Source organism: Copidosoma floridanum, unplaced genomic scaffold (assembly GCF_036245765.1).
Source record: "Copidosoma floridanum isolate Cflo_tuat_1 unplaced genomic scaffold, Cflo_Japanese_pri ptg000006l, whole genome shotgun sequence".
NCBI classification, from domain to species: domain Eukaryota; kingdom Metazoa; phylum Arthropoda; class Insecta; order Hymenoptera; family Encyrtidae; genus Copidosoma; species Copidosoma floridanum.
In genome coordinates, this window is record NW_028321883.1 from 19,391,572 (window position 1) to 19,411,074 (window position 19,503).

The window sequence follows — 19,503 nt, forward strand, 5'->3', positions numbered from 1 at the left end:
TGTCACATGCTGCCTCGTTCCCGCGGCGCGGAACAATCTAACCCGGGTATACATACGGAGGACGTAAAGTATCCCGCGGTGGTACAGTCACGCGTGTGTGCGGAATAAAAATGGCGAGTTTATACGTGTGCGCACAAAAAACCCTGGGGCTTGAAAAAAATCATTCTTCCAACGCTGCCAGGTGTAATCGGCTTCTTATTTCGCCCAAATGAGTCGCGTGGTTGTTTTAATTTATGGCTGCCAAGGTGCGCAAGATGCGAATTTATGCGCGCGAAAGGAAGTCGCGTGTGATTTTTCCATTCAATTAAATACACGGAAAGTTTGCGATGCAAGTTCGTGTGTTTTTCAACAGTTGATGGCCCAAGCTTGCTTACGTTTTTTATAGTCGATAAACACAAGTAAGTACCATAAATTACTAAATTAAATAGCTTTAACTGGGCAGATAACTCTTGTGATGTAAGTATAACGAGTTATTTTTTTTCAGAGCTTGAAGTTTGTGGAATAACAAAAAATTATGGTAATAATTTTGCAACAATTATATAAAAACAAAGTCTTATTAAATATAATCATGTCCACAAGAGTCCACCTTGAAAAAAAATTACGTAAAAGCAAATACATGATGAACGCAAAGTGAAAAAGCTACACCTTAGAGTCGTAATTGATACGAGATTAAACAAAAACCTTTGGCAACAAAAACATGATTAACAATAGTATTTAATTCTATTTGAAAGTCCTTGAGTACAACAAAAATACTTATGACAGTAAAATTTTGTACTCTTTCACATTTTATGCTTTTTCTTTGAGCCAATGCGTGCCTAAATAAAGATAAAGCTTAGAAGTATTCTCTAAACAAAGACAGCCACAAGCAAGGCATATTTGCTGTATAAATTCAACCAAGTAAAAACAACCAAATATCGTGATAAAAGCTACCGTACAACGCTATCCAATAAATTGAATGTGGTCATCGTACCACTTAGCAAAAACAATCACTCGAACAAACAGAGTTATCCTTTGCGTTGATGAAAAAACCACGTAGTTAGCAACCAGAAGTAGTGAGCAATCGATGGCAGCACCGTCCGCGTCCCAAAGTTTTTTTCCCCCGCGACTTACGAATGACAGGTATGCGCCCCACTAGCTCGATCCCAAAAGCCGAAAAAGCGCACCCATCCACCGGCAGCAAAAAAATCCAGCCAACTCATCGAAAATCAGCCCCGGCTCTCCCGTAGAAAATATCCTTCCTCCATGCCGTACACTCGTAAGCCCCCGTACGAGCATTTGTAGAACGATCGAGGATTTTCGAGGGTAGCATCAGCGACAGCTGCGCCGGGGATCCCGGGGCCGTGCATCCGTAGAAACAGAGAGACAAACCAAAGGGTCACCCTTTCTTCCTTTCCTCTCTTTCTCCTTGCACGATAATTTCGGTATTAAGAGAAGGGGAGGGACCGAATAAACAGGGGATGACGCGCGTACAGCGCGACGCGAGAGCGCACGTGTCACGTTTCTCTGGGCAATGGGATGCGATGCTCTTCTTTTGCTCTGTCTTTATCCCATTTCGAGATTTCAGCCATTTTGTTTCGTTGGAGTAATGATCGGAGGGGTTGTCGGGTATTTGAGTACATACGAGGCGTGCGTGTGGTGTCTAAACGTATGGATGCTTACGTATACGTACGCTCAGGCTATTTTGGGATGTTCTTCCTTGAATTACATTGATTTTTTTTTTCCCCCTAACCCAACGACGACTCACTGTGGTCTCTGTTTCGGGGATTATGATGTTGGAATTTTTTAACTTATGGCAAGCATTTGCCGAAAAGTACTATATTTGTGTCTTGTTATTACAACGTCATTCTTTTTATATTTCTTTTTTTCAAGTTTAAAACAAGTTAATATAATAAATATTGTTTTATTTTTGTTGCCATTGATTCATAAAGATATTTCGTGCTTTGGTGTAGAACGACTAATAAAACTTTGATTTTTATTGGCAGTTTTCTATTTTGTCGTGTACATAAGAACTTGAGTCAAAGGATCTTTTTCGGATGTACATAAATTGATACGAATAACAATAAGAAATTAAATCATCATAGTGTCAGGGTAGGATCCGAGGATCATTGTATTTTGTATTTTAACATGAAGTGTACCAATGATTATTTTGCAAATCTCTAATGAAATTGTGTGGAGTTGCAAAAAATGATGACAAGCCAAAGAAAAGAATATTCACAGGTTATTGTAACTATACACCATCCAATCTGAAGTGCATAGGAAATACTTTTACATTGAAACCTCATTCCAACGGTACCTGCTTTGAAAAATCCAACACTTCCACATCCGAGCATCATCATCTCACGGACAACGATAATACTCATTTTATTAAGCAGAGCTCCCCAGAGCAAAGGGCACGGGCACATTGTGTGAAAAACGAGATCACGAGGAGCCTGTATACCTACAGCGGCAGAGTACAAAGTAACCCACCGATAACAACAATGATGACAAAGATCGACACACATATGATTCCCTTGCCACCCGCGAGTGTGTATATATTTTCACAGCGATCTCTTAAGCACCTTACGCTCTCCCTTTCAAAACACGAACAACGGCGTCATGTGCCCACCCGGGCCCAACCTCTGCCTCATCAAATATCGCGGACGTAGGTACAACGTGTATTATATACTCGAATCGTGTGTATTCACCTCGCGAGAGAGAAAAAAAGGTAGGTCTCACGGGGTACGAGAGAGAACTCGTATATACTCTTCTCCCCCTTTTCCAAGTAAAGGATATATACTCGTAAATACAATAATAAACCCTTCGACTGATGCTGCACGGGGGAAAAAAAGCAGCCTGGCACACGCGACACCACCATACATATGCGTGTACCATATTCCTACCCCCTCCCTCCCCCGAATATACGTGACAAGGGACGAAAGAGAGAGCTTTACGAGCCTGTCAACGTCACTTTCACCCCCACGCGCTCGCCATCGGGATACACACTCGTCATTTTCGTCCGGTCATTGACACCCTCGCGTTCGTACAGAAGAGCGCAGGAGAATGCGATACGATCGGTATTTTATCATACATGCTATATGTGTGTATGTGTACATGCAGTTTCCGCGGGGATAAACGCTTTACTGCCGAAAGGTTTTGCCCGTTACTTACTGCTTTGACTTTGGGGGGTTGGGGGGATGGTATATGCCATAGAGAGAGAGGGCGTTGCTTCGGAGGTTGATAGTCGCGTAAACGTCGCTTTTAATGCAGTTTAGGCTTATTTATGTCGGATACATGCAGGGGCTTTCGGCTGCAGTCGGACCATACGATTGTGAGGTTTGCTCTTTTGTTCGTTGGCTGTGTATGTTTGATGAGTTGTGGTTTTTCGGACTACGTTTATTTTGGGTTTCAGGATTTTTTTTAGGAGTGGAAAGTGTTTCGTTCGCTTTTTTGATCATCTATGGGTGATTGTTTGATTTTGCTTGAGGTTTGGAGGATTATGAGTGAGGGATTGATGCCAATTTGACTCGGAAATATTTCGATGTCTAAATGAAATCGTATATCATTTCAAATGCGTACCATGAAATTGTATTATCTTGAAAGTGGAAAAAGTTTTTGGTTCCGAGAAAAAACTGTGATATAAGCTCGTGTGAGTCACCGTCATGAAAAGTGTTTAACTTAAACTCTATAAAAATGAAAACAATATGGGGAAAAAATCCGACACGAGTACAAACAAGGATAAAAACTTGGCTGATTTTTTTTTCTATTCTTCAGTGAAAAAAACGCAATCCTTAAAATATTCTCGATAATTTTTTTTCCCCTTTACTAGCGACGAACGTTGGAAGCCGCAAATTGATCGACGCAGGAAACTCGCGAACAGCTCGAGCGAGTGCATTTGACGTTTGAGCTTACAACGAGCGTATAAACGCAGACGCAGTACGACACAAATGATTTGCATATGCTTTGAAATCTTTGATCTTTTGTGTTTGTATCTTGGTGCTGTGAAATTGTATGCACGAGTTGATGAGCTGATTGACGCAGAAAAATCGTCATGACTCGAGACTCATGACGGCACATTGACGAGTATTGTTGTTTTTCTGTATTTTTCAAGCAGCTACGTCAAATGTAGAATTTTTTTATTTTTTTATTCCATCCACACATGAGAAATTAAAAAAAAAAAAAAAAATTAATCTCTTCCGTGCAGAGAAAAATACGCAATATATCTTCATGTACGACTCCCATTTATTTTTCAAACATTGTTTTATGAAAGTTTGTCCCCATTGAAAGTGACTGTCTCACACACATAATATTTCCCCGACGAAACTTCATACGGTTTTAAGGGCAGTTGAAAACTACCCAAGCGTTTAACCTAGATTTCAAAACTTTTGAAATTGTACGCAGAAATATTGCTCTGAAAAGGGAGCGCCTTTTTTATGGACTCATGTTTGTTTTCCGTCAGTATAAAAAAACACGAGCACGTGCGTGCTATGTGTACGTAAATTGTGCAAGAAGAAAAACAGAAAGTGACCGGAAAATTGTACTTTTTAACAATACTTTCCAAATTTCTCAGCGTTATTGAAAAAAACAAAGTGTTATGATGGATTCTTGACGTGGAAAAATTGTTTTTTATCGAAAACTATTTTTGAGATTTATGATAATAAATCTTATTTTATTTGAAAAACTTCTATTTCCTAAAGCAATTTTATGTTCTACTGGTAGAAGAACTTACATTCTTGAATTTTCTTTTAAAAAAATCTTAAACTTCCTCTGTACTTGAAAAACTTTACTACATTATGAAAAAAAAAAAAAAAATGAAAAAATTGTTTTCATAATTATTCTTGTCAAGTAAAACAGCATCCTCATTAAAAAAGCTTTTTGATACATTTCCCAATAGTACAAAAACCATCCTCGGAACGAAAGATCAATAAGCATAAAAAACAGTTTATAAAAAAATGACCTAACCACCACATGCATCCTTTAAAGCAAACAATACACCATTCATAAAAAAAAAAAAAAAAAAAAAAAAAAAAAAAAAAAAAAAAACACCATTTGCAAACACGTAAAGTCCTCGTATAACCTACAGCTCGAAGCGAAAATTCGCCAAAAACCTCTTCTTTGTACGGTAGCAATACCAACAGTACTTTTAGAGGTCTACTAGACTCATCGCCGTACATTTTCCAATCGAACACGTATGTTTGGCATTTGACACCTCTGGGGTTGAGAGAATGGTAGGTAGGAAAGCAGAGGACTCACAGCAAATAAATCGACAGCTGAACAAAGTTCCTTTCATGTATCCATATCTACTACTGCTACGATTCATTGGTGTAAGTTTGTGATTAAAAATACTCTACATATTTTTGAAACCCGAATGAATTTTTTATGAAGACGGCTATTTCTGTGCAGAAAAAACTGAAAAATGTTTTTCAAGCTGATTTTACATGTTTCTCCAATAGTGTTGTAAAATAGTCACTACAATTATAATTTAACTTTACTTTTATTGACCATTACATATACAACTGGTATATTGAAATGTTTATTTAATTTTTAAGAAATTAAACATTAAATAACCTATTTATTTTGCAGTCAAAAACTATAAAACTATAAAAGTAAAAGAAAGCTGAATTTTTCACGATAAAGAAGTTATAAAATTAGTTTAAAAATGAGATCTTAAAAATGACAAATAGAAAAAGTAGAAGATTTTCTTCTTTTCTTAAATTTTTAGTACAAAATTCAATAGGTAATTTGTTTGAATCACAAATTACTAAACAGTTTTTAAATCTGGTGTGTAGCACATTCCTACATTTATTTAGACATGACTAATACAAAGTAAAAATATTTTTTTAAACTCTAGTATGTATGTGTAGTCATGTGCATACTATACTCTATATAAAATTCTAAAACTCTCTTGGAAATTTTCATTTAAAGTAAGCAATTAAACGCTATTCAAGTTATAAACTAAAAATCTAATGGATACTTTTAAATTATTTTATTGCGTAATAAACCCCTTGTTACAATATAGCTTTTAAATAAATTTTTCTCTCTCTGCATGGAAAAATAACACAATAATTTTTTACTTCAAAAAATAATTTACGTTCATGTCATCTTTTTTTTCCATTCACATAACAAGTCGTAAAAATCGTCTGATTATTCGTATTACCGAAAACGAAATGAGTAAGAGTGATTACGTAACTTAAAACATTATACAATTGATACTAATTATAAGTGTTATTCTGAATTTGAATTTCGTAAGGCACGAAAGCATCGATAAAGAAATTTTCGTATAATTTGAGAAAAGATCCAACAAAAGCGAAAAAAGTGAGATAATACTGATTCAATATTTATCAAGCATAATAAGTTTTTACAACCATAGTTAATCGAAAAATTAAAGAACACCTGAAGCATAAAATTACACCTGATAAAATAAATTAAAACTGGAGGAATCACCCCGTGCACAGTATAAAATCACCCAAAAAAACCCAAAATATTCATCAGAAATCGCATACACGGTCGACACCCAACCCTCCAAAATGAAGTACTCACTTGTCACACTGTGCCTTACGTTCGTCGCTGCAGCCTACGCAGAAGAAACTCTACCACTTGTAGTCACTGACATCCCTGAAGTAAGATCCACCTTTATGAAACTAAAGCACGTAGAATTTACCGAAAAACCGACACCAGCCCCAAGAGAACCCACAATCTTTGCCAAACTGAAACACGTCGAGGTCACGGAGAAACCGGAATTTCATGAAAGAGAACCGACTCCCTTCGCTAAACTGAATCACGTCGAAGCTACCGAGAGGCCGTTACCTCCAAGACCGAGCTGCGAGGATGTTCAGTGCGAACCTGGTTACCATTGCTTCAATGGCGAATGCCAGGGTCCCATGAGGGTATTAACTTGCGCCAGAGTCCGCTGTACTGTTGGATACAAATGCTTTGAGAACCCAGCCAGGTGCGAGCGCGAGGAATGAAACCCTCCCCGTAAGTTGATTTCCTTTCAGGCACGTTTTATAAAAATGAAATATGATTAATTTAAACATCATGGAAACTTGTGGTCCGTCATCACGTTATTGATCGTAAATAAATTTTTTACGTGTTTATTAGTAGCTGGGAAAGTTATACAAAAACATTTTTCTGAATGTAATAACCAAACTTAATGAATAGTCCATAATTTTTTTATTTCTAGAAGCTCGTTCATGCATTATTTAAAAAAAGAAATGTCTTTAAAGAAAAGTAGTAGGGAAACCTTTATTTAGAACATTTACCTTTTTACTGTAGTAGACAACATTTTGTGGCTTCAACGCTTAACTAATTAATTCGTTTCTGAAACAGTTTTGTGGTGAACTAATAATTATACCTATTTAACATCTAATTGTTGGATTCGTATTATTTACCAATTGACCTATCATAAGCAAACCATTTGATTATTTTTGTTTTTTCAGATGCCAACTTTGTTTATAGAACATCCGGAACCTTTCATGTCAAAATCGAAAACAGAGGATGGCTTTGAAATCGCATTACATCCCAAATCAATAGCTGCTCAATCACTTAGTCAAAGAAAACAAAAACTCACGATTACTGTTATTAATTTATTGTTGCCATAAAATTTTTTATCAAATACCAAAGTTTACTTTAAAATAACGTAGTATTATTTTTTTCGTACCCAGTAGCATATCGTTATTCAAAAAACGCTTGTGCGTATACACTCTCAACACTACCACGAACTTTATGATAATTGTTCTAAAATATTTTTCTCCATACGAACAATGACAAACGCATCTCCTGTTCCACAAGTAGAGAGAAATGGAAAAATGAACGATATAACGTGTTAGGGTACACAAACTTTGGCCTCGACAAGCGGTGGTTTGGATTTTTATGAATACACGCTGTCGACACTTGCCCAAGAGTCCAAAGAGGAATAGCAGCTGCAGTGTGTTCACGTAGGTGGTTTTGATTGCCACGAGGCCGAAAAAATATCGAGCGAGGGTGTTAATTCACGAAACGCTAACTGATCCCACCGCACGATAAATATTTCGTGAGGCAGAAAGAAGAGACAAGGTTTGAATTTCAAATTCATACAGGCACACAAGAAGCAAGCGAGCAAGTAATACACGGAGCAGAGGAATTTTTTTCTCGAAAATTTTCCCTCCGTTTGCTCAACTAATATCGGAATGCCAGGGGAGGAAGGGAGCGCGAAAAAATGTTAATGAGAAAAAACATCCCGGCGGTAGGTTGCACCTTTTTGTTACACACTGGACTCGATAATTCAATGCTAAGCCAAACAAACGCGCATCATTAACCTTTTGCTGCTGGGCCGATCTTGAAAGAAAAAAGGACGAAATGAGGAGAAAAAAAGAAAAATTTCTCGAGCTATTTCGTCTATTCCTTTCCAACAATCGCCGCGGCGAAAAAACAATAGGCCCCGCGTGAATTGGCTTCTGGATACTGGTTCCGTGAAATTTATGTCCTCGCACGTGAATGGAGGCGCGAGTTTTCTCAGCCAAGGAACAGGATGAGCGCTGAGGGGATCGGAGAAGGAGAGCGCCCGGGATTCTACAGCCACGCGCTGGCCGAAAAATTGGATTCACCGTGGGATCGCACTGGAACGAGAAATATCTGTTAGAGACCAGCTTCGAGCGTGTTTGAGGGTTCCTTTTTTTTTTTTCTCCAATTTTTTTCCATCGCAAGTATTTGGAGATACAAGAATCACGATGAGCCTATATAAATAACAATAAAGTGGCCTTTACCGTGTTTTTGCTTTTGTTTTCTGGCAGAATGAGTTTGACGGTAAACTGGAACTACCGGGGGTTTTTTTATTGCCGTTGGGACAGTGTACCTGTACGTCTAGCGAATCAAATTAACTAATAGTGAAGATAAATTTTCTACAAAAATTTTTTTAATAGTCATTAGATGATAATTTCAATGCATGAGTAATACTAACTCTACTAGAAGTGCAAAATACCCTCGTTTGCTCCTATTGTTTATAAGCCACCCGGTAAGTCCGCAGATCAAAGAAAATAAAAGGGCTCTGAGGACTGACGAGTAAGAATAGCTATAGGGATCGCGCGGCATCTGTTTCTCCTCGTGATAAGCGGTGAACCCATCCCTGTTTCGGCACTTCCGAGCCATACACCTTTTGGCTGTCAAAAAAAAAAAAAAAAAAAAAAATACCACGTACGAAGGGAAAAAAAAAGGGAGGAGGAAAACGGTCCCTCGGGGCAAATCGCTCGGGCAGCGCCTCATCAATTATGAGAAATGACCGGCCAAGAAGACGGGAAGCGAGCGGGACACGCGTATTCATACAGGAAGTCACTCCATATCTTTCTCTCTCTCTCTCTCTCTCTAAATGCATATCTGTGTGCGCTTGCTATAATAAAATACACGTACCAAGCGACTTTTCCCGCCCTCCCTTTCTCGTTCCAGGAAACCTCGTCAACGCTACACGCGTGCGAGCATATTATATATATACGGACGAAGGAGGAAAATACACGTTTTCTACTTTTTTTTGTGTATAAGTATGCGAAGGGGGAATAAATGAGTAAGTATATACATGCGCGACGCGTCAGTGCGAGAAAAACATCCATTGTGACATGTGTACGAGGGATATACATGTATAGATAGGTGTTTGGGGGGAATGAAAAGGAAGAGTCGCACTCGGTGTTTTGTCTCGTGTGCCTCGTTTTCTGCTGGATTTTCCAAATAGTCGATAAAAGATGCAGCGTGGAAATGGAAATTACACGGCTTTTCAGTTACAGAGAAGTGATTTTCACTGAGATTTTTCTTTTATTCATCTCTGGAAAATTGAGCTGTACCTGTAGCCATCATTTCGGAGTTGAAACAGAAAAATAAGTATCCATTTTTATAATAAATCGACGTTAATTCTCTTTCTTATTTTTTTGCAACATTCTGTGATGGTCATCTCAAGAAATTCACTATAAATAATGAGATCATAGTCTTTCTTAGGAATTATTTTTCGAAGTAATAAGAGTTGAATAAACTTTTACGAGTCAGAAAACTTTAGAAAAAATGATCCGAAAAAACCATGAATATCATTATTAATACTTTAATTTTGAAACTAAGATTGCCTTGGTTAGCACTTTTTTGTTGGTAGACTGAGCTGATTGAGCTGATTTACTTTCGTCGAGGATCTTGTTAAGACCAACAACTCATGTTGCAGCAATTTTTCCACGACAGCCAGAAGAAAAAAAATTATAATTTGCAAAAATAAAACCATCTACGAATTTGAAAAACATATGAAAGGATCAAGAGCAAAAGGAAAAAAATTTAAAAACGCTCGAGTCTACCTCGACTATCCATCTACGGACCTCCTATGGCGAACGAATGCACACGGGGTCCCGAAAGAAAAAAGAAGTCAGGCGGGCCCTCCAAGTTTTCCTCCAAACACACGCGTCACAGCACATAGTACACACAACCGACGTTGTCAACGGCTTTTAGGACCGCAGGGCCCCACACATGTGCTCACATATACATTGTATACAAATATACACAGTTCGTGTGACAACGAACTCAGCGACGCGTATGTACGTGCGCTTGACTTTTGTACGCGATACCACCCTGGCGTTTTTTACGGCCCCGAGGGCCCTCGGGACCCTCTGCGTATCCCTTTCGTGCCCAATTTCCCGGCAGAATTTTTAATGCACGGCCTCTTCTGTATACATATACACGCTGAGTTCTCTTGTACATCAGAGACGTTTTCCCCCCGTTTTTTCTCGTATTAACTGTACTTATGTACCAGGGTAAAATTCTTACTCGTATTAAAGTTCCCTCGTGTAAGTATATACACGTGTTAAGATTGGATATGATTCCCACAGTATTTTACTATTACTATTGTTAGAGTCTGCCCTCAGCTTGATTTGGTCCTTTTTTTATTGTATTTTATCATTGTGAACTTGTGAGGGTACCATAAATATACACGTTTATTGCACGTAGTGCTGGATTTTGGTCAAATGGCGTCTGTTTCTATCGATTTTAATGGAGTGATTTATGGGTGTGATGGTCCTACGTATGTTTTTTTTTCGCGGTAAAAGGATGTAACTAAATTAATGCCACCCAGTTCTTTTCATAATGGAAACTCAGTGATGCCGAATTATATTAAGGGGGTTTATGACCTCCACCCTCTGACAACCTATTCAATTTGGCAATTTCAAAATCAATAAAGTCCAACAAGATAAGGAAAACAAACCAGTTCTGGACAGACGTACGAATAGCACTTCAAATGATGCAAAGATTAAGATGGTAAAAAAATGGCACCGTCAAACATTTTTTAATTTTAATATGCCATTACACTTGCAGTATCAATAACAAAGCAATGATTTTTAGCACACCTGGCCTTATGCTGGTGCTCGTCGAAAGAGTAATTGTTCAACATTCATACTTAAATATTTCAACAAACTATAAACAGTGACTAAGCAAGCCGTAAGCCGAAATCTCAGCAAAATCCGTCACAAGTCAATTTTGTCACCGACACCCTGGATATCATCCCATGAAATGACGAGTTTATCCCATTATCTTTGTTCCACGAAGCGATTGAAAACAAAGCATGTGTTTAGAGCTTACTATTGATAACAGCCCAATTTTTCAATCAAGCTCCAGCCCACTCCAAATCAAAACTAACAACCCAAATGGCGACCTGTTTGGCCGCCTGCACGACTCCAATGGCAATCATCAAATCAAAACAAGTGCACGAAGCGACGAGCCGAAAGAAAAAGAACATCCACGCCCGATGCGGCTGCTCTCTTTGCTTCACGTCACCCATAGCGTAGATAACGTTTAATTGTACACATTACTTGCATTGTTTTTGTGTATACTCAGTTCTTATTTGGGAAATACAGGATTTTACAGAAGGACATGGACACTTGAGAATTTATATTACACGATGATGGATATACGCGTTAACGCTCACGTCTACGAGTACCGCGATAACATCGACATTATTTTAGGGAGGCTTGAGAGTTAGGAATTGATTTGACAGGAAATTTCTCTATGAATTATTTATTCGTGTATCTTCCTCATTTCCTCTTAGTTTTTTTGTTTTTGACGCCTATCTCGTGGAATGAAATATTACCTGCCATACCAAACGTGTATTTTTTAGTAAAAGTTAATGCACGTAGGATGAATGAAATTCGAGGGGAAAGTGTGTATACCCCAGAAGTAACGCAGACGTATCGCAACCCTGCAAACGTTGCTCGACTAATTCCGTGACGGAAGTAGCTTTGTCTACCGTCTGACAATACTCGCACGTTTACATCTCCAAGTGCGCAGGAAACAAAGTTGTACCATCCCTCCCGAGTAGCTCGCTTCGTTTTTCAAATTTTCACACAGCAAATTCCATCAAACCGAAATTACACCCAGTCAACTCCCGCGTGACAGCCCTTTTTCCGACACATAAAAGCACATCCTTCCCTCATCCTCGGGCATCCGGAGTCTCTTTTCTTACAGCAAACGTGCGTATATGTGGATCAAACACCAGCGCGTAATATATCAAGGTGCCAGGGGGGGGGCTGCCACGCGACTGGCGTTCAGAACTTCCAGATATTTTCTTTGGATTCACGATGCGAAGGAGACCACGCAGTACACGGAAAGTCTCCAGCGGTGCACATGTGAGGAGCTCGCTTGGGTGTTCTCCTTTTTTTTCCCCCTCGACGCGCACAGAGGTCCCGTCGCGGGACCAGCTTCTGGGCCATACACACCGGCGACAAAAGTAATGATAATAATATGATCGCGTCCCTCTCCGTAAATATATATAGCCGTGTTTCGAATGTTTTCATAATAGCTCCCAAATGGAGGAGGAGAAAAGGTGACCGCGGCCAAGACGACGTATGTGTCTCAATGTTTTGCCAGCTCTCGTTTCAGCTGTCTATCCCGCTGGTGTGGCGTCTATTGTGCGAACCCCCTGCGCGGGACACCTTCCAAATTCGACAATGAGAGAGAGAGAGAGAGAGGGAGAGCTGTGCAAGGAAGCCCGAGTACAATGACGCGGGACCATGGGTTCTCGTCTTTCCTGCCGTGCGGGGAGGTATTGTAATATACCTGATGCCGGAGGATGACGCCAGGCGTGTTTGTAATGTATGCTGTGTATACGCTTGGATGAAAATCTCAGATGTGGTGGTGTGGCAGTGCCGATGATTCTTCGAAATCGCGTCCTTGAAGGAATTGGATGGGAGTTTGAATCGTTAGCGTGGCATTTCTGTTTTTCGCGCGTCGTTCTGATCCACTGGTGTTACTGTCTGGACCATGCCAGAGTGGAAATATGTGGCTTATTAATGGTAATTACATCAGAATTTTCATAATTGTAGGATCCGAGGTGGGATCATAAGTGAAGCAAAAAATGAGGTAAAGAAACCAGTAAAGGAGTGAATTATGAGCTCACTATTATTTTAAATTGATAAAAAATAAGAATAGCCACTAGTAAATATAGATCTTGAAAAAACAAAGAGTACATAGGATTAAAAAAATCATGAGTCGTAGTCTAGCTAAAAAAGGGGGACAACAAAATAACTAAATTGCTCAAGTAAAATAAGAAATGTTAGTACAAAATATGAAAATCTACATTCGGTAGAAAAATAGTAAAAAAAACTAATAAAATACAAAGAGAATAACGCAACAGCTCAGACGTACCATAATTCACTTTTCCAGCCATTACTTTTAACCCAGACTCGTACCTCGAACTTGGGATGGATAACATACGTTCCCTTAACGACACATGCAACGGCTGACCATATACAATGCGCATTCACATTTATGTCCACACTTAAGCCTCTTTTTTTCTTTCCCTTGCTCTTTTTTCACAATAATATTTCCTTCTCTTTTTTTTTTCTCGTACACCTCCTTTCTCCTCCCGATCACTCGTCCTCTGGCCATAGAAAAGTTTGCTCTTTTGTCGAGCGCTTTAAAATCCGCGCAACCTGCACGACAGTTGCGGCTGTAAAATTTGCTGCCATACTCCCCGGTACGAATGACCCGCTGCAGCCATGTGTCTGTGAGTGTTGTAAAGACATACGCGCGTGTGTACGTTTATTTTTAGGTGAGAATAAAAGATACGGGCAGGCATTTAAGAATCGATCGACGTTTTGAAAAAAAAAAACTGGGAAGGAGAAGAAAGAGGCAGGTAGAAGCTCATTGTGGAAAACTCGAGGGAAAATAGGGAGTCTTTAGGCTAAAAGTAAACACATTTTTTGAGTTTATGCGTTTTGGAAAAAGGTGATTTTTTATGGGGATTTTCATTGGCATTCATCATTAATTAAGTATTTCACTAGATTACTGGAGTGTGTAATTATGTCAATAATTTTTTTCGAAATCATTTCAAATATATTTGTATACTGCTGAACAATGGATGTTTAATGAACAACGATAATATTCAACGATGTCGGTACACACAGTTTATTTACGAAATTTAACAATCAAAGTATTACGTTGAAGGAATTAATTTAAAATTCAATTTTAAATAACATAGTAAGACTTAACTGAACGAAATACCCTTATGAAATTAATTTTTGTTATTTAAATTGAATTAACAATGAAGCTACTCAACACCAATGGATTTCTGGGCTCATTAAACCTTAATGAACAACAATAGCTAAGTACACCCTGCATCGATAAAATTTAATTGCCGATTAAAATTTATTGTTTTCTTAAAAACAAACATGTTTTATCCACTCCCTGAAAGCTTCGAAAATATTCCACCAGGGGGCAGATCTGTACGGCGTCTTGTCTTTTTCTTTTTTTCCAAACAACTATATATGTACGGCTTCTTTACACTACACCCCATACTCATCGAGGGCCGGACAACCACCTAAATAATATCGACCGCAGTGGTTCATTGGCACCGTCAGCGTGAAAAATACTTACAATCTATAACACTAGTTCTAGCTTTGTTCGCTGGGCAAATAGGTCACCTCGGAAAAGGCAGTCGAACCCCCGGAGGAAAGAGAAAACAAAAAAAAAACAAAAAAAAAAAGAGGGACCCATGCTTGGATTTTATCGAGCGCAATACGGACCGCAGAGACAGAAAAGAGCAAACGAAACACCTTCCGGGCAGGTATGCGCGAGGTATGCGCGTCGGAGAGTGTGTGTCTATGTACACACACTGGGACAACAATTCGGAGGACGCCGGGGGCGAAAGATCGGAAAACGTGACGGGCACTGTTTGTACTGACGCCCGGCGTTTTCTCTTTTCGGGGCAGAGAAAATAATATCTTCACGCGCGTGCAGTGCGTATTTTCCTCAACTCTATGGTATACTTATGTGTTTTTACGTGCATTACGTATCTCAGTTCTGTCTCCCTTTGGTTTTGTCGCATGTATACGTGCCTGCAGGAACATTACACGGCATTACAGGCTTCGACGGACGTGTTTGCACACGAGGAGGAGTTTTCGTTGCATTTGATCTCGGGAGATGATCCCCCGGATCTTATCCTCCTCTCGTTTTTTTCATTCCTTTCTTTGTCCCGGGGTAGGTACGCATGTATACCGAGTGCATGCAGCATGTGTACATGCGTATATGGGTATCGAGAAGTGGAATCGTTGTCAGGGCAAACGTTTGGGTCGTGTCGAGTGCAAGTGGGATACGTTTTTTTTTCTCCTATTCTATATATGTACACTTATTCGTGGTATTATAGGTGTCTCATTTCAGTTTTTTGTTGCCGTGCCCTGGGGCGTTGGGTGTTGGACCACTAATTTGTTTTTTCACTTTGATGTTGTAAACGTACTTGTTCAATATGGTTTCAATCGATTGGAGAATATTGTATTAAAGGTGATTTTTTTATTTCATTTTGGCAATAAAAATTCAAAATATTGGGAGTACAATCATGTATGTAATTAACTATTATTGATCATTTTCCTTTATATCTTAATATACATTTTTTGAAACATGAATAAATTGTGATTGGGGCACCAAAAAATCATTTTTTTAAATATAAATTCACCTTGTGACTAATTAAAAATACATATCTGAGGCCTGTAAAAAGAAAAATAAAGTGATCGATAATTGGGACATTTCGTCTGCTTGAGTAAGCGATAATTGGGTCATTCACCTTATGTAAAATAAAAATCTAACGAGTGAATACATCACAAAACGTGTAAAAAGAATCTGTAAAATGAATCACCAAATGATTAGAGTCCACTAGCATTGATGACTATGTTTTTTTTATTTATTATTTTTTTCAATCAAACTTTATTCTGACTGTATTCAGTGAGCTACGATAACGCAGACATTTTTTGATTAGATTCCTGTATTGTAAAGAAACCGTGTCTAAGTTAATGTGGATTGCATGAAAAACATAATTCACGTAGATATCTGGAATACAATTAAAAATTTATCATTTTTATGTGATGACTATACTTTTAGAATTATCTAATTTTAAATATCATTATGTGACAACGAAGTCCAATGACAGGTTGAAAATAAATTAAATTAACTTTTTAGTTTGAAAAAAAAACCAAACAAGTTGAAGCTCAAGTTACTTATTCATCGATAAAAATTAAAACTTCATTTTTCGTATGGTGGTCCAACGAAAATCGGTAAAAAAAATTTACATTGTTGCTAGCATACAAATTATCGCTTAAATTTCCGCTTACAATTTAAAAAAAGTTTTTTAAAAAATCATTAAAAATGACAAAAAAATACAAAAACACATCATTCAATTCTCTAGTCAATACATTTGTACGAGCATTCATATCTCATCTGAGCGTGGCAAAGGTTATAGATAAAATCATACTCAATCCAAGTCATGATTCATACTCTTACGTCCAAGTAAATATCACATCTCTCGAAGCAACACCACAGTCCCCTCGAGTTGCTGGGAAATGGCAGTTCATTTCAAACGTAAATTTAAAATTTCACAATTGAAAATTTCTTAATCAAATGAAAAAACAACACATTGAGAGATTTTCTCGTTGCATTTTAATTTAGAAATCAATGAGATGCAGATTGCGTGTCTACTACTACTTATTGGCACCTTTTCGATAGCGACTGCCGTGATAAATAGTGACGATTTCAATGCTGCAATCATACACAGTGGATTTCAAAATCCATCCAATGAAATTTATAGCTACTTTAACGCCGCGACCTCGGATTTTCATCAAGACGAGGCAGCAATGTTCCTAGCCCAGCTTTTGCACGAGAGTGCCGGCTTCAAATTCGTTGAAGAAATAGGTATGCCTACTTTAACGCACTGGTATATAATAGCCCTTTTCATTCATAATCAGTTAAATTTAAATATTTTATAACTATTTTATAGCAAATAATGATTACAATCCTTAAATGGTTATGGCTCAGAATATGCATTCTAACTGAGCAGTTTGCATATTTTATAGAGATATTTACACTTAAAAACATGATGTTTTTTATTTTATTCGACAGCCTGTAAAAAAACCAAATGCCCTGACAAGTACATAGACAAGGTAGGCCTGCCTGGCAAGTACTACTACGGACGGGGTTACATCCAACTGACCTGGGGTCGCAATTACAAGGAGGCCTCCAAAGGTTTAGGATTGGGCGATCGGCTTCTTGAAGACCCGGATCTCGTGGCCTCCGACAAAAACCTGTCGATGCAGGTGAGCAGCTGGTTTTGGATAAAAAATGTCAGGCCACGGATCAAGAAGCATCTGAATCAATTTGGGATCACGACCAGGGCTATTAACGGGGGCGAGTGCAGGAAGTACCCCGAAAGAGCCAAAAAGAGGTGGGACATTTATAAAAAAATTACCGAGTCGCTGAACGTGGAGATGGCCGCAGAAAGTGGGTGTTATAACTGACACGTTTCACATAAGAGTGTACTCTAAAGTCAAAGAGGACACAAATTTCGTTTGCTTCTCTTTCAGTGCATTGTAGTTGTTGGAAATATAAAAAAAAAAAAAAAAAACTTTCTCTCTCTATTTAAGGGCTATAATTTCCCCAAAGCGTATCCGGCACTCGAAAACAGTTTCGGTAGTCCGTTCAACGCCAGTTGCTCCAAAACACACATCATTTCGAGAGCCGAAACTTCTATATGATGTATTTTTTTTTCTTCCTATCCCTATAATCGTCCTAATGCGTTCGTCAAACCGTGAAACAAGAGTGTATCGTTCAGGCATCGGACTGGAAAATTATGGAGTTCAAGGTGTCCGACGCCTCTTGTGTGAAATTTTAAAAGAGGAACCAACAGGTAAAACCATCACGTTTACTTGCTCGCAGCTGTCCTTCGATACTATATGACAATAGAGACCTGCACTTCAGTATACCTCTCGACGGAACATTTTCATGGGCTTGTCTACTCGTTAGTGTATAAAATCTATGCTGGTTCAATTGAAACAGGAGTCGTATGAATTACTGCATTAAAAAACTTTAATTACAAATTAAAAAAAAGAAACAAAGAGAGAGAGAGAGAGAGAGAGAGAGAGAGAAACAAGCCCATAGATGTGTTTGCGATGTTTTATCCACACGGTGGTATACGTGTGCACCCACGAGAAAACAATTATCCTCCCGATGTGAGGAAACAAAAAAAAAAATAAAACGAAACCTCGCACTTGCCGCTATTAACATCAGCTCCGAGTGATTTACAGACGCGCTGCACACGTCAAATCAAGATACTCCAGCGCCTCGCATGCCCATTCGTCACTGCGGCGGGGAGCCCGCGGAAACGGCCGATCAAAATAATTCGAATTAATTTCGGCGGGAGCACGTATACAGGCAAACACCGTAGCTCCACGTGTATACACGCGTCCGTTTTCATCCTCCTCTTTTTTAGTTCTTGAGAATCGTGGCCCAGAGGCGTCTGTCAGTCAAACATCGGCGAGAGCCTCGAGGGGATCAAATTGGAGAATGAATTTCGGGAAGTGAGAGAAATGAAAAAAAAAAAAAAAAAAAGAAAGAAATACTTGGGCTTGAGAGGGAGAAAAAGAAAGTTGAGGGACAGACGGCGGATATCATTAACCGGGAAAAGGTGTGCAAGAGCGTCGCGCTGCTGACAAGTGCGTAAGTGATTTGACGTTGGACGGGGGTGTTGGAGTCGAGTGGATACTTGAGTGGGAGCGTAACGACTGACGTTCCCACGCGGGAAAATTGCTGCTTGGATTAAAGAAACATACTTTATCCGCTTCCAAGTTGTAATTTTTCTAATTTTTTAATATCACGTTAGTATTTTCCAACGTAACTTATAGGAGCGACAAAGTCGGATAAATTGTCACGTCCGACACGACGATACGTTATCTCCAACGTTATCATCGAAACAGATGCGTAAAACGATGGTACAGTATGTATTTGACATCGATGCCTTGAGAAGTAGAACGATTCGTTGGTGGAACCGGTATAGAGCAAACAGTCAGATACTGATTCCAAGTCCCGAGATAATTGTCGATAAGAGTATACTGCTGAAGCAAATAAAAAGCTAGCAACATTACACATTACTGTAATGACTGTTGACGCATACCTACTCACTATTTGTCCCTCTAAAATTACAAAACACCTTCGGAGAGGTCGTGCTGGTGATGAGTTTCTTATTTGTACTCTCGACGAGACCTCGATTATGAATAA

General features: G+C 38.8%; 1 protein-coding gene across 1 annotated transcript; it reads left to right on the plus strand.

The window, feature by feature from the left end:
* Positions 1 to 16,751: 16,751 nt before the first annotated feature.
* On the plus strand, positions 16,752 to 17,848 carry LOC106639449 (uncharacterized). The gene is made up of 3 exons (XM_014353071.2): positions 16,752 to 16,815; positions 16,903 to 17,145; positions 17,353 to 17,848. The coding sequence occupies exons 1-3, from the start codon at positions 16,797 to 16,799 to the stop codon at positions 17,745 to 17,747; spliced, it is 657 nt and encodes a 218-aa protein (XP_014208557.2). The 5' UTR covers positions 16,752 to 16,796; the 3' UTR covers positions 17,748 to 17,848.
* Positions 17,849 to 19,503: the final 1,655 nt, after the last annotated feature.